The sequence below is a fragment of the Phocoena sinus genome, chromosome 17 (assembly GCF_008692025.1).
Source record: "Phocoena sinus isolate mPhoSin1 chromosome 17, mPhoSin1.pri, whole genome shotgun sequence".
Classification (NCBI taxonomy): Eukaryota; Metazoa; Chordata; class Mammalia; order Artiodactyla; family Phocoenidae; genus Phocoena; species Phocoena sinus.
In genome coordinates, this window is record NC_045779.1 from 63512004 (window position 1) to 63527434 (window position 15431).

Below are 15431 nucleotides of genomic sequence, written 5' to 3' on the forward strand. Positions count from 1 at the left end.
AGCCCAACTCCCCACTCTCAATGATGAGGTGCTTCCCCCGCCCACCCCGCCCCAGAGCTCACATAGCACATTGCTACCTTAGCATTTACTGCTTTATGTTGAAGTTATCCCTTTAACACGGGAAAGTAGTAATCAGATAAGTGCAAAATAAAGAAATAACAATGGGAATGCCAGGTTTTTTGCCTATATTTTTGTTTTTTAATAACAATGTGATATTGAGGTATACGCTTGTTTCTTAAAAGCAGTACAGCAACATGTATCAAGAGAACTGGAAAATATTTAAAACCTTTGGCCCAGGAATTCCACTTCTAGGACTCCCTCCAAACATAAATAATTAGAGGCATGGACCAAGATTTATGTACAAAGATGTTGACTGCAGCTTTATTTATAATAGTAGGATCTGAAAACAAACTAAATGTACAACAGTAGGGGAAAAGTTAAGTAAGCAATAGTCTATCCATGTAGCTTTTTATACTGATGTTGATAAACCTGATTTTTTAAAAATGTTTTGTTAAAAAATTTGTTATTAGAAAGTAACCCATGTGAAAAATTCAAGCAGTACAGAAATGTAAAAAATAAAGGTACAAGTCACTCTGTGTGATTGCCATGAGGAAAAAGAAGTTTTCTCTCTCCCCTAGGGTTGTCAAGCCTGGAAAGTACGAAATGGGGGTGCCAGCAGCCATCCTCCCACAGCAAGAAGTGAAGTGACCTCAGAATGAAGCCAAGCACTGAGAAGCAGACAGAGAGGGGAGCAAGAATGCCTGGGGAAGTGAGTTCTGCTTCTGGTCCCTTGAGACCCTGGTTTCTGCAGCTCATCCTTTACCTGTGAGGGCCACTTCAGTGTCCTTCCTGTTCAATGGTCTAGTAAACAGCCTCTCTTCCCTTGACTTTTAATTGATTGAGTCATGACAAGTATAACTGGGACAGCTGCTTTGTGGGAATCAAATTATACTGTTTGCGCTATAATCCTATTCTAACGATCAAATAATTCTTCCAGCAGCATGAAATGAGGTCCATTTGGCATGAAGTGGGCTTGGCAAACCAGTAGAGGCCTCTAAATAATCACCTTTTTTCATGGTCACAAATCATCCTGGGACTAGACATCAAGTTCATCAGGGTATACTGTCTGGAATATATGTATTTTTCCTTTTATGAAACTGAAGACAGCAACTATTCATATTTAGTCTTATGTTATCTCTTCCAACATATTTTCTCAAAGATCCTTAAGAAAGGCTTTGGGGTCATAATCTAAAGCACTATCAGTATGCTAGAATGTAACTCATTTGAGTCTAAAGATTTTTAACCCATTTAAGGCAACTTGGTGATTTCTACCACCGCACCTATCTTGGCTTTTAATTTCTTCTTACTGCTATTTTCTTTGTTCTTTACAGTTTGAGGATCATTTTCTTTGATAGAAAATGCAAGCAAAATAGACAGACATTGGGTATTTCTGTGTTCTTTCAGTTGTCTGATCATTATCGTATCATGTGGTCTCAAGCAGTGGGAATATCTTTTTCTTCTAGCTCTTGATATTGAGCATAAAATACCCCCTTCCCCAATAAAAAATAAAAGCCCTTTTTGCTATTAAACCTGACTGTATTGTGTGCTATAGACTTCCTGAATCTCCCTTTGACATCCATGGCCCTTTTTAATATTTTCCTTTGTGATGTGTTCCTCCTCCAAACCCCTGCCCTTTAACATCCTGATTTCACTGGGTGTTGGCTTGTGTGAGTACATCTCTTATTTCTTCCACAGCCAGATCACTGGGATTTGTAGAACAGAATCTGGGTCTATGCACCTCCTACTCCTCTGAAACCATATCCTTTTTTATAGCCTTTACCATGAAATTGTATGTATTTTAAAAATATGATCTATTTTTTTCCAATTTAAAGAGAAAGCACATTATGGCAGAGACTGCTGGCTCTCTCAATATTCATTCCCTCCTTCTGCTTGACATACTCAGATGTTAGCTGGGCTGCCCAAAATAAACCCTACATTTCCTGATCTCCCTTGCACCTGGGTGTGACCTTGTGGCTATCTTTTAGGCAGTGGAATGTGAGCAGAAGTGATGTGTACAACTTGTGGATTTTGTTCTTAAACCTTCCGCTCCTGCTTTTTCCTGATTTTGCTGGCCAGCATGCAATTATAGCAGATATGGTGGTGAGCATTCTTGAAATATGTGGACCAGGGCAACACCCTAGATATGGCTTTCCATCCAAATCTCAGTAGCCTGGGTAACAGACACTGTGGAGACACTACATCAGCTCTGGAATGTAAATGTTCAGGGTGTTAATATGAGAAATGCATTTGTATCTCATTTAAACCACTACACTTTTGAGTTTCTTTGTGACAGTAACCTCACCTGTATCCTAATAAAACAAAGTCATTAATTCAACAAGGATTTATCCCAGTCACAGTGCTTATACTCTGTTCACAGAGAAATCTAATGATAATAATAACTGCAAAACTCTGTAGTTGTTTACTACATAGGGTACTTCTGTTGTGCCAGGTACTATGCTTTTTGCACAGATTAGTTTATTTAATGCTCGCTACAGTATCATTAGGTAGACACTCGACTTTTATTACTCTCATTTTACAAAGAAACTGACACACAGAAAGGTTGGTGACTTGTCCAAGGTCATACAGGATAGTAAGTAGCTGGGAAAGGATTTGAGCTAGAGTCTCTGACTCTGGAGCTATTATTTTGTCTCACCAAGACAAGACTGTGTCATGGAACTGCTCATGGCAGAGGTAGAGTCAGGTTGGGTTACTTAAGATGATAATAGTATTGAAGACATATGACTAAAAAGTCATGACAAAACAGAAAAAAAAAAAAGCTGTGCAAAAATGGAAGGCAGCAATGAACTTTCCCTGGGAAAAGCTGCAAGTAAGGAAAGTGAAAGAGCACACATTAGATAGAAGATATGTATACCTTTTGCAAAGTTTTAGTGTGTCTGAGGAGTAGTAAGACACTCAGTGACAGAAGTATATGGTATATTGGAGATAATGGAGTGAAATTATACCATAAATTGTAGTTGCTAACATTTTTTTTTAATTAAAAAAAACCTATTTATTTGACTGTGCTGGGTCTTAGTTGCAGCAGGCGGGCTCCTTAGTTGCGGCATGAGAACTCTTAGTTGAAGCATGCATGTGGGATCTAGTTCCCTGACCAGGGATCGAACCCGGGCCCCCTGCATTGGGAACACGGAGTCTTAACCACTGCGCCACCAGGGAAGTCCTAGCTAACATTTATTATTATATGTCAGCACATATTCTAACTGCTTTATATACATAAATTTAGTCAACCCTCATAACAACCCTATGAGGTAGGTGTTATTATCATTAACTTCATTTTAGATGAAGAAATTGAGGCATAGAGAGGTGAAGTAACTTTGCCCAAGGCCACACAAATAGTAAGTAGTAGAACCTACCTAGTTTGGCTTCAAAGTCCTGCAGTAGTCTGGGTCCAATAAGAAGAAACTACATGGTATGTTAAACAAGCGAATTTGAATGTCAAGAATTAACTATGATAAAAGTGAACTGTAAGATAAAAGGAAACTATATGGTAACTAGGGCTGAGTGAGAGTATGCAAGGACAAATTTGAGAGGGGTCTGGATCTCGCTGGAGAAAGTAAGGGTTGGCTACCAGACAGCAGAGAAGTTTGCTGGTTTAGCCAGGCTGCAGGCAGTCTGGAGTTGCTAGGCAGACGGCAGAGAAGCCGGTGGAGGCGAGCAATCACCAACTGGCCCTGTGGGGAGCCACGGGAATCTGGGAGCCAGCAGGGACAGAAGGCCTTCAAGAGGCCTGGGGGGAATACTGGGGTGGGGGGCGGAAGGACTGCTCAGTGTGTGACCCTGACCCCCAAAAGTCTTGCTGAAGGACAATGGGCAGGTGGTTGCCTGCAGGCCTCGCAGGGCTCTGGTTTCTGTGTCAAGAGGGCTGCATACAGGTTATTGCCAGGCTGAAGCTGCAAGGCTGCAGAAGGACCGAGTTTGGGTCTGTGGCTGGAGCGGACCCCACTGGATGTTTTCATGACCACACTCCTATCTCTGGTCTGGTCTCTCCTAACCACACTCCTAACTCTGGTCAGGTCCCAGAAACTGCAGGAAGCTTCTTCCTCCAGCGAACTTAACTGAGAAGGCTTAACATCGTGCTCACTTTAAAGAAGAAATGCTTAAAGGAATTCCGTTTTTTATCACAGAGCCTATGTTGAAGTATGTATTTGGACCTGAGAGGCAATACACTGATAACTGACACAATGATTTATGTTCAAAGTCTTTAGGACTTTTGGGCTTTACAATTCATGAGACTGAGAGAATCTAAAAACCAATAAAATAAACAATTTAAGTTTTGATAATGGGAAACACCCTGATCAGCTATATATGTCACTTGCAAATTTAAACATTCAGAAGGATATAAATCTAAAGTGAAAGTCCTCCATACCACTCATTAACCAGAGATAAAACACTTTAAAAAAAAAAGTTTTTCCTTATTGGCTGGGTTGGGTCTTCATCGCAGCACACGTGTTTTCTCTAGTTGTGGTGCGCGGGCTTCTCACTGCAGTGGCTTCTCTTGCTGCAAAGCGCGGGATCTAGGCGCGCTCATGGGCTCTAGAGCGCAGGCTCAGGAATTGTGGCGCACGCAGCGATAAACACTTGCAACAATCTGTCTTTCCTGCCAGCAAATAAACAAATATATGATTAACACAAAAAGGATATCATAAGGACCCTCTCAAAACTGTTCTTACTATGTTAAAAAAATCAACATACCTTTCTGAGCCAATATACTTGGAATTAACCCCCCTCATCATCCTCTCCGCTACCCCCCCCACCAGACTCAAACTAACCCTTTGTTTTTCACACAGAGGTCCTCTTACTTCACTTGCACACGTGGAGTCTTCCGAGTCTCATCTGCCACAGCCGGCAACAGGTTACAGGGTCTCGGACTCCTCGGAGACTCATGAAGCACCGTTCACCAACTCCAAGCCCTCCCCTGACTCGTGTCTCAAGCGGCCAGCCGGTGACCCCCTTTTCCCCCACGCTGACTGCAACCCAGCTGTTCCCAAAGCCTCCAGCAAGCCTGGCGCCGCAGCCCCTCTAGGACCATGTGCCGCCCCGCCCCTGGCCCCACCCCTCCCCGCCCCTGGCCCCACCCCTCCCCGCCCCTGGCCCCACCCAACTGGGGGGTCTCGCCCACCAGGAGCCACGCAGTCCTGCTCGCCCTGGGCTCCGCCCACTGTGAACTCACGCCGCTCACCCAACCCCGGATCCGCCTACGTCGCCCTGGCTCCACCTTCACGGGACATGCACTGCGTGCCTCGAGCTCCGCCCACCTCGTCCCAAGCTTCGCACGCCGGGAGTTTGCGTCGCTCGCCCCGCCCAGGCTCCGCCCAACAAGACATGCCCCACCAACCCAGGGCAGCTCTCGTCCGCCCACTGACCACCCCGCCCCCCCCACCCCACCCCACTCCCGCCCCGACTCCACCCTGCCGGAATCTGCAACGCGCGTCTCAAACTTCTTGCGCGGGGATCCTTCGCGCCCGCTCGCCCAGGCTCCGCCTACCCTGCCCCAGGCCCCACCACCCGGGGACGCCACCAGCGGCCTCGAGCTCCGCCCACTCCGCCCCGCGAACCCACGTTGCGCGTAGTGCGCCGACGCCTTCGCTGAAGCCCGCCCGCGGGGCTCTTCCAGTCGGTTCGCCTCAGGCCTGTGCCGAGGCCCGCCATGGAAGGGGACGTCTCCGCTGCCGCAGCCGCCCACTACCAGCCGGCCAGCCCCCCGCGGGACGCCTGTGTCTACAACAGCTGCTACTGGTGAGGGGGAGCGGGGTCGGCTCCTGGCATCTCCCTGGCCCGCTCGGCCGCGCCGTCGCAGCCGAGCCCCGCCTCTTCCCGGCCCCCCCTCCCCGGGGCCGCTCTGGGCCTTGGCGGGCGAGTGTTCGGGTTTGGGGGGAGGAGGGAGCGGGGAGCGGGAGTGGCAGTCCTTGTTCCTTGAGTCGAGCGTGGGCGTTTGGGTGTGGGGGGGGCGGTATTCGCCAGGAGTGGTAGGGTCGGTGGTGCGTTACTTCTGCCTGGCTCCTTTCGCTTGGACGTTTGTCAGCAGATCTCAGGGCTTGGGCGGCCAGGAAGGGGAGTTGGAGGCGGAGGGAGGACCGCAGAGAGCCTTTGGAAATTATTCTGCTGAAGCCTGCGTGGTTTCACACTGATGTGAAGGTCATCTTAATTTTGGAAGAGAATGAAAGCGCAGAGATCCTACAGTAACATTACCAAGATCACCCAGCTAATAGCAGCCCGGAATCCAATTCAGGCCCTTTTGTACCAGAAACCAGGATCTGAACCGCCGTGTCGTCATTATAATAGTGGTTACATTTACACGTAGCACTTGATATAGGCCAAGAATTGTTCTGAGACGTTTATGTCAACGAAGTAATGTGAGCCCCACAGTTACATGAGGAGGTCGGTACTGTTGTCCCCATTTTAAAGGTGAGCACGTTGGAGCATGGAGGGATGCAAGTAATTTACCTAAGGCCACATAGCTTGTGAGTGAAGGAATGGGGATTTACACGCAGGGTTCGGCTCTGGAGTCCACACACTGCACCCCTGTCCTAGGCCACCTCTGGCTGAATCACCACTCTTATCTTGGTCCTTTTCACACCCACACCTGCCTTTCCCTTGCTTGAATAATGACTTCTAACCCCACTTTCCAGTCCCTGCACAAAAAACCTTAGGGTCGTCTATAACTTACCTTTCCCTCCTTCAGATGGTCACCAAACCGATGCTGTGGAGCTCACCATTTATTCAGCATGTCAGGCCTAGTGCCAAGTACTTCCATCCATGCTTAGGAGATAGGTCTTTTGTTATCATTCTTCTCATGAAAAGACTGAGCCACAGAGAGGCCTGTTGTTTGCCCAGGGTCACACATCTACAGTGGTGGTACTGAACCTGGAACCTCTGTAAGGGTGGAACCATGCTTCTTCTGCCCTGTCTCCCACCTCAGTCCTGTTAGTTCTTGTCCCTCACATCCATCCGTTGTTGTTGTTTTTTTGCGGTACGCGGGCCTCTCACTGTTGTGGCCTCTCCTGTTGTGGAGCACAGGCCCTGGACGCGCAGGCTCAGCGGCCATGGCTCACGGGCCCAGACGCTCCGCGGCATGTGGGATCCTCCCGGACCGGGGCATGAACCCGTGTCCCCTGCACCGGCAGGCGGATTCTCAACCACTGTGCCACCAGCAAAGTCCCTTGCTGGGGGTGTTTTTGAGAAGGTTCAGCTGTTAGCCAGTTGTTGGATGAGATGGTATTTCAGGTCTCTACCAATTTTTTAAATGTCATCATCAGTCTTTTGGGCAAATTTGAAAGACATAGAGTGTTCTTATTTAATTATATTGATTAAACAATTACTTTATTTCAGTGAAGAAAATATTTGGAAGCTCTGTGAATACATCAAAAACCACGACCAGTATCCTTTAGAAGAGTGTTATGCTGTCTTCATATCTAATGAGAGGAAGATGGTAAGTTGGGGAGTGATTGTGGAAATTTAGGATTACATTAGAAGCTAAATAGACCATGGGTTTAGCACTGTTCTAAAATGTGCCTTATAAAATACAGCAACATTTTAAAGTTTGTTTTTGAATGAGATTTTTTCCCTACCAGGACATGGTTAAGTTAGTAGAGCTTAGTCCCTTACTTGCAGGTAAGGAAATATGTGATGGTATGTTTATGCAAATAAAATCCCCTTTCTTTAGGTATTAAGTTAGAGCTTTTAAAATTAAACTTAATTTTTAAATTAAGTTAGAGGCACATATTCTCAGGTTTGAAGTAAAGGTTTCTTTGTTTCTGGAGTTTTAATGGGACTGTAGTAAACTTCTATGAAGTATTAAGAAAAGTAAGCCCTTAATATTTTGTAAAGCACTTTTGTGAACATCATCTTGTTTGATCCCAGTGGAAACCCTGTGAAGTAGATAAGGTCCAGACAGCTGTCTCTGTTTTATAGATGAGGAAATAGAGACTCAGGGAGGTCCCATGAATAATTAAGTGGGAAAGCAAGATTTGAACTTGCCAGGAATTCCAGTTCCTAGTTTAGGTCTCTTTCTACTCTATAGAAAACATCTTGTAATTAATTATTGCTCCTTCATTGTTAAGGACACTTGGAAGGATTTGGATTTCTTCTTATCCATTCATTCTTTCACCTTGATTGCTGGTTGCCTAGAAATATTTTATTTTTCATTTATGTATTGCTTTCAAGAATTTAGTAGTGGTTTAACTGAAGTTGTGGCTTAGGAGAGTTATTGTATTTTATAGATACCTATCTGGAAACAACAGGCAAGACCTGGAGATGGACCTGTGATCTGGGTAAGGTGGTCAACACAGACAGCTTCTGATGCAATAGTACTTGTAATCCATGAGTGGTCTTTATGTTTTGGTAGAGCAGAAATAATGGGGCAGTAGAGAAAGACTATGATAATTATTAATAATTTGACTTCTTGACGATAGATGTTATTTGGTCTAAGGTAGAAGCACTTATGGGCATGTTTTCTTTTAATTTTGAAATTATTATAGGAATGATTTTAAATGGCTGATGTAGCAGATATATTTATTATCTAAACTCTTGTCTATTTAGCACTGGAAGGAACTTGAGCATTATCTAGTCCAGCTGCACAGTAGAATTATCCAGAGATTGTTAAAAATACAGGTTTCTGGGAATTCCCTGGCGGTCCAGTGCTTAGGGCTCAGGGCTTTCACTGGCAGGGGCCTGGGTTCAATCCCTGGTCAGGGAGCTAAGATCCTGCAAGATGTGCGACATGGCAGAAAAAAAAAAGAGAAAAGAAAAAAAAATACAGGTTTTTGATCTAGTCGATCTAGAGGTTCAGGAATTAGTGTTCTTAGTAGACTTCTGAGTGAACATGACTGGCATTTGGAAAACATGGATCTGCGCCAACCCCTTCATTTTTCAGGTGAAGAAACAAGCCAAGAAAGGCAGAGTGAATAGCTCAAGGTCATTAAGCTGATCATTGGCAGGGCTGGGTCCTTTCCAGTACACATCCATATGTCACCTTAAACTGGTCCCCTGAAGAATGGAATTGTTTATGCTAAGAAACATGAAGGTAAAGTAAAACTCCATTCATGATAATGCAACAAACATCAGGTTTCTGATGCTTATTTAGAATAAGATATCATTTGAATTGGCTTCATTCATTTACTTAACATATATTTATTGAGTGCCTCTTATATGCCAGGCACAAAATAGACTGAAGTCCTTGGCCTCATGCTCTTGCTTCCTTCACCAGCAGGGGATCCTCTGCTCTAACATTGAAGCCCAAATCCAGCAGTGTTGGGTTAGGAGTGCAGGCTGAGTTGGACACATGGGGGTTAACCCAGTCCTCCCATTGGTGGGCTGTGTGAACTGGACAGGTTATTTACGCTTCTTCTTCGGTGTCTTCCTCTGGTCACTGGAGGCTTTAGTGAAATAATGCATTTGAAGCATTGTCCTGGTATCTGGTACCAGTGCTCCAGAAGAGTTAGCTATTATTGTTAGCAGAGCTACAATAACCCCAGTTGCGGACTATCCATCTGCCCTAGCAACCATGCCCATTGCTGAAGTGCTCAGCTGATTTTGAGTCACGGTCTTGCTTCCTGTCTTCAGGAAACTCGCAGGGAAAGGACCTGTCCCCCTTTACACAGCAGCTCATGGCAGCTCAGTGTGGGGAACCTTGTTTCAGGAAGTCTCCCCCCAGATTTTCTATGTGGAGCAAGTCTCTGGCAGATTGATCTGGGCCTCACTGCTGTTCTGTTGCAGGGAATGGGTAAGCTTCCCTAAGTGGGTAGAGGCATGGTCCCCGGAGGAACAGATCACTTTCTAAGTGGACATCCCTGCCTCTAGCCCCACTGGGTCTTTTCCAGGCATTTGGACAAGCTCTGTACTGTACCCAACTCAGAGAGTGAGGCTATTGCTGGAATCTGCATTCCTTGGTTCCGCATCTCTGCCGTGAAGGTGACTCCTAGTTGAGGCCTGCTTTCCCTCTCAAGTTCACCAGCCATCTGTTATGTAGGAATATGGACCCGAGCTAACCAGAAGGGTATTCCTTGTTTATGCCTTTTCCTCCTTTTTTTTTGGGCTGTGCCTTGTTCCCTGGTCTTAGTTCCCTGACCAGGGGACAAACACACGCTCCCTGCAGTGGAAGTGTGGGGTCTTAACCACCGGACCGCCAGGGAAGTCCCTGTTTGTGCTTTTCCACAAGTTGTGTCCTCCTTCTGGGAAGCTCTCCCCTTCAGGCAAGAGGCAGTGACGGCAGCCTTTCCTCAGTGAAACGCTCCTTAGCAGTTGCCTGCCTTTTCCTCCCTGCCCACACACACCCTGCCTTGGTTGGCTTTTTTTTTTTTTTTGCGGTACGCGGGCCTCTCACTGCTGTGGCCTCTCCCTTTGCGGAGCACAGGCTCCGGACGCGCAGGCTCAGCGGCCATGGCTCACGGGCCCAGCCGCTCCGCGGCATGTGGGATCTTCCCGGACCGGGGCACGAACCCGTGTCCCCTGCATCGGCAGGCGGACTCTCAACCACTGCGCCACCAGGGAAGCCCTTGGTTGGCTTTTTATAAGGCTGATTATTTACATAGTAGTCTCATTAATTCTCTCAGTAATACTGTGAGGTAGACACCACAGTTATCTCCGTCCTGTAGAGGAGGAAGCTGGCTAGTGGTGGGGCTGAGGCTGAGCCAGGTGACCCCGCTTCAGGCGCCTTTGCCTGCACGCTCTCCCACCTCTGCTGAATTACCTCATCATCTCACCGTTCTGCAGCAGTTGACTTGTGTTTCCCGCTCGCTTCTCTAGGAACTCCTTGAGGGTAAGGACCTATCTTTCTCATCTTCGTATCTGTATTTTAATAGCATGGTTTCCCATAAAAAAATAGGGAGTACATATTGCAAAAAAAACTGTAATATAGGGTAGAAGATGTCAAGAGAGAAACAGATTTTGGATACGGTGGAGACTGCTTCTGGCAGGGGTGGGAGAAGATGAAAGATGGGCTCATGGGGAAGAAAGCATTTGAGTTGGAGCTTGAGTGATAGATGTGGGGAGAGCGGAGGAGAAGGTGGTGCAGATGGCGCCGAGTAACGTGAGCAAGCCTGGGGGAAGGGAGTCGTGGACTGTCACCGGGGGAGCAGCGCTTAGTTCATGTATCTGGAGGGTAGGATGCATTAAGGGGAGGACAGGGAATAAGCTTTCATTTCTGATGCTATTCTGATTTCTAAGATAGAACTGGAGACAAAGGAAGCACTTTCAGCTCTGATGGTACAACATCTCCAGTCTCAATTATGTTTCCCACCTCACAGGGTCAAATGAAACATCGTTTGAGAAAGTGCTTTGTAAGCTCTGAAGTACTAGAAATGTCAGATGGTATTTCTAACATTGTATTGATGTGATTGAACTTTTTATCTCGCAGTGCTGTTCTCTGTGAGAGTATTTTTCTTCTGAGGAGCTCTAAGCATCACACTGCCCTCATGTCCATTGATAAACCACCCTGACGTCCCTTCCAGCCCTTAGCTGGTTTGGGCAGTGCCCCGTGTCCAGGAGTGAGAGTGAGAATTCACCTGTGTGCTGGGACCCAGCTGTGCAGGAGAAGCTCTCTGTATTCTTCTTCCTTAATGGCTACATATTAGGGCTTGGCTGACTTAAAACCAATAACAACCGCATTTTACAGTCCTTCCCCTCTCCAGGCTCACCTCAAGCTGTCCCCTTTGTTAATGGTTTGGAGGATATCCTTGTAGACTTTTTTCTCTGTACTCATATGCATGCATGTGTACTTCTGAATGCACATGTCTGTCTTTATATACACATAAATTAAAAAAAAATAATATATAATACATATCTGCAATTTGCTTTTTCCATCCAACTGTGTAACATGGACTTAGTCCAATTTCCACAAAAATTTACCTACTTCTCTTTAGCAGCTGCGTAGGACTCCATCTTATGGCTGCATCGTGGTTTGTTAACCACTCCCCTCTTGGTGGACTTCTGGTTGTTTCTGAATTTTCAGTGTTATAAACAGTGCGGCAGAGATTTGCATTGTTTATATACCTTTACATGCATGTGGCCATTTTTCTATAGGCTGGATCCCTAATGGTAAAATTGCTGGATTGAAAGGTGAACATTTAATGTACATGAACATTTCCACTACTTGACTGTTCCCTGTCCCTGGACATTTGGTCTGTTTTCAGGGTTTTGTGTTTGCTTTATTTTGCTATTATAAGGAGGACTGTCTTAGTCTTGTATATGGTTTTTTGTTTGTTTGTTTTTAAGCCTTCAACTTTATTTGTTTTTAAGATTTATTATTTATTTTATTTATTTTTGGCTGTGTCGGGTCTTAGTTGCGGCACATGGTATCTTCGTTGAGGCATGTGGGATCTTTTGTTGGGGCATGCGGGCTTCTCTCTAGTTGTGGTGTGCGGGTTTTCTCTCTCTAGCTGTGGCGCACAGGTTCCAGAGTGCATGGGCTCTGTAGTTTGTGGCATGCAGGCTCTCTAATTGGGGCATGCGAGCTCAGTAGTTGTGGCGCACGGGCTTAGTTGCCCTGCAGCATGTGGGATCTTAGTTCCCTGACCAGGGATTGAACCCACGTCCCCTGCATTGTAAGGTGGATTCTTTACCACTGGACCACCAGGGAAGTCCCTTGTATCTGTTTTTGATGATATATATGCATTATTACTATAACCTTGGAATACACCATCATAAGGTAACCTGGTTAACTTCAGCAACTTTTACTTCTAGGATTACCATGTTGTCTTGCTTCATGTTTCAAGTGGAGGACAGAGCTTCATTTATGATCTTGACACTGTCCTGCCATTTCCCTGCCCCTTTGATACTTATGTGGAAGATGCCTTTAAGTCTGATGAGGACATCCATCCACAGTTCAGAAGGTGAGGAAATTCAGGGTGGATTTACCTACTTTCTGAAGTTGGACCTTGACAATTAGACAGAGTTACTTTGGGCGTTTGTTTTTGCATTGGTTTTGTAAAGATCACTTGTCTTCACCATTGAGTTGATGTTTGAGAATCATGTGCTCTACAGAAGATTCAAAATGTTTTAAAGTTTTAAAGGTTGTCCGTTGTATAAAAGGTTGGCAGTCTTTAAAAATTTGTGTGATGAGATCCAGAACATTTTCCAACAGTCGTTTTGGGCATTTCTCTCATACTCTTCGTTTTGGGTGGGTGGTTGGTTGGTGGCGGAGCTGGATGCTTGGCGATGACAGAAGTCAGAGGGCTGTGACGGCAGCACCCGGACATTACGCCCTCTGCCCCTCGTATATAACACTGAGCAAGTAAAGGCAACCGGCTGTACTTCCATGCCTTTGTAGTTTGGGATTTCAGCTGATCATTTCTCATGGTGTCTTTAACAGGTATTAAAGCTACATATATATTTGTGTGTCACTAATAGTAGAGAAATGCCTGTCTAGTTTTGTGCATGTCATAGAAAATGAGTCTATATGAGAATTGAGTTAGAATTTCAACTGTGATATAAACGAATGTTGGTTTATGTACAGGAAATTTAGAGTGATCCGCGCAGATTCATATTTGAAGAACTTTGCTTCTGACCGATCTCACATGAAAGACTCCAGTGGGAACTGGAGAGAACCTCCTCCATCATATCCCTGCATTGAGACTGGAGGTGAGCCAAGGACGCCCTCTCAGAGGGGTTTCCCATCGCTGTGCAGATGAGCGTGTTCCCTTAGCCAAGGACAAGAAGTGCATTGTTCTTTGGGTAAGACTCCCTGAGTGGTAAGAGGTAAGAGGGAGTGTAGTTCTTATATTTATCAGATTCAGAAATTAAGGCACAGAGAGCAGGACCAGAAGGCACCAGAACTCATGGGAGAGGCAAGGCGTGAGGGAGCCGAACCACGACCCCACGTTGCTGGAATGTTGGGTGTACCTGCTGCTCGCGCCCTGGACTTGGGGAGATCTGCGTGTTTGTGCCGCTTAACGGGGGGACTAGTAGCGCCTTGCCGTGGTGGGTGTCATGTGATGGTGAAGGAAGTCCCCAGTGCATCTTTAGGATATGTGAAATGTCGTTTCACTGACTCTGTGACAAAATCTGCATTAGAAGGAGGTGAGAGCTAGCAGGTTTTACTGCCCCACTCGTCTCATTTCTGTGCTTTCAGGCATCAGTCCAATTACGAATTTCTTGAGACTTAAGTAGGTAAAGGATTCTTCACCGTGTTACTATTGTTTGGCATTCACCTGAGTTGGAAGCATTATTTATGGTGGGAATTAATTTGCAACGTTGCCACTTATTGGTGAAACATCCCCTCACAAGGATGATACCGTCTGAGTCAAAATGCTCTGTACACCATGAAGGATGCCAGAAAAATAGGACATTAGTGTTCAGAGTTCAGCAGGGGAGAAAGTAAAAAATATATTTGGTGTATTTGAAGTGAGTGAACACTGAAAGAGGATTCCAGCTCTGATATTTGAGGCTCTCAGTGGAAAGCTCTCATGATTTTTAAAGTTTATATTGGAGTTTCTTTGGGTTCAACAACCTGGTTCCCAGCTTCAGCATTAGAATTGGGATAGCTCAGGTCAGGAAAAGGCATCATGGGTCTTGCTTTCAGTCTCACACACCCTGCTGCACGGTGTGGTCTGGACAATGCTTGCATGGCTCCCTGTTTCTCTTTTACATGTGAGCACTAACACAGAGCCTGACACGCCGTGGACCTTCAGTAAACACCTTGTCAGCCCCGGTCGTTCCTTTGGGTTTTAATGACTACTTCCCAAGAGGTGCCTGGCAAAGGTGCCAGGCTTTGTGCCAACCCCTTCTATGTAACTAGCTCATCAGGGGCCTCCTGAGGTTGATACTGGTACTCAAAGGAATCTGCTCTGAATGTGGGGTAAACATACTGGTTTCTCGTGTAGTAATTTAACCACATGTTCATGTTCTCTCGTGTGGTAAATCCATTACTTCAAGCCCTGTGTTTGTCAAAGGAAAGTATTTGAAGTTAGGAGACAGAGGAATTACCTTTAGCTAATTAGTATTGCTTTACATAAAAAAAAAGCTTAAAAAAAAAACATGGTTCAAGAAGACATTAAACTTTAAACTGATGCAGCTTTGTTTTTTTCATAGCAGCTTTCCTTGGTCCCCTGCATTTAGTTATGGAATTGGCCTTTAGGGCTTAAAATTTAGTGCATTTGATGTGTTGCACATTACAAGTAAACCTGTACATTTAATAATTTTGGTGGTCATGTGTCTGCAGGCTCACTATTTTCAATTCAGCATTTAGTGTATTTTAAATAAAGGAACTCTTTTTTTTCTCCCCTCCCTGAAAAAAGAAGGAAAACGGAGATTCACAGTCTTGCAGCCTTGCTCTGAAGGCTCAGTTCCAGTACCAGCCACAGATGGTTCAGTTCTTAAGGACGTTTCCCAAGTCTTGGGCTGAGTTATAGGGTCTACCA

General features: G+C 45.4%; 1 protein-coding gene across 5 annotated transcripts in view; it reads left to right on the forward strand.

Annotated features, from left to right (window-relative positions):
* Nucleotides 1–5494: 5494 nt before the first annotated feature.
* The window catches only part of WDYHV1 (WDYHV motif containing 1), an 80152-nt gene continuing 70215 nt past the window's right edge, over nucleotides 5495–15431 (forward strand). For all 5 annotated transcript variants that reach the window (XM_032609428.1, XM_032609429.1, XM_032609431.1 and 2 more), the window contains exons 1-5: nucleotides 5495–5814; nucleotides 7408–7507; nucleotides 8298–8348; nucleotides 12757–12905; nucleotides 13529–13653. In XM_032609428.1, coding sequence (XP_032465319.1) covers nucleotides 5726–5814; nucleotides 7408–7507; nucleotides 8298–8348; nucleotides 12757–12905; nucleotides 13529–13653 — 514 coding nt within the window. In that variant the 5' untranslated portion in view covers nucleotides 5495–5725. The remainder of the gene's footprint in view (nucleotides 5815–7407; nucleotides 7508–8297; nucleotides 8349–12756; nucleotides 12906–13528; nucleotides 13654–15431) is intronic.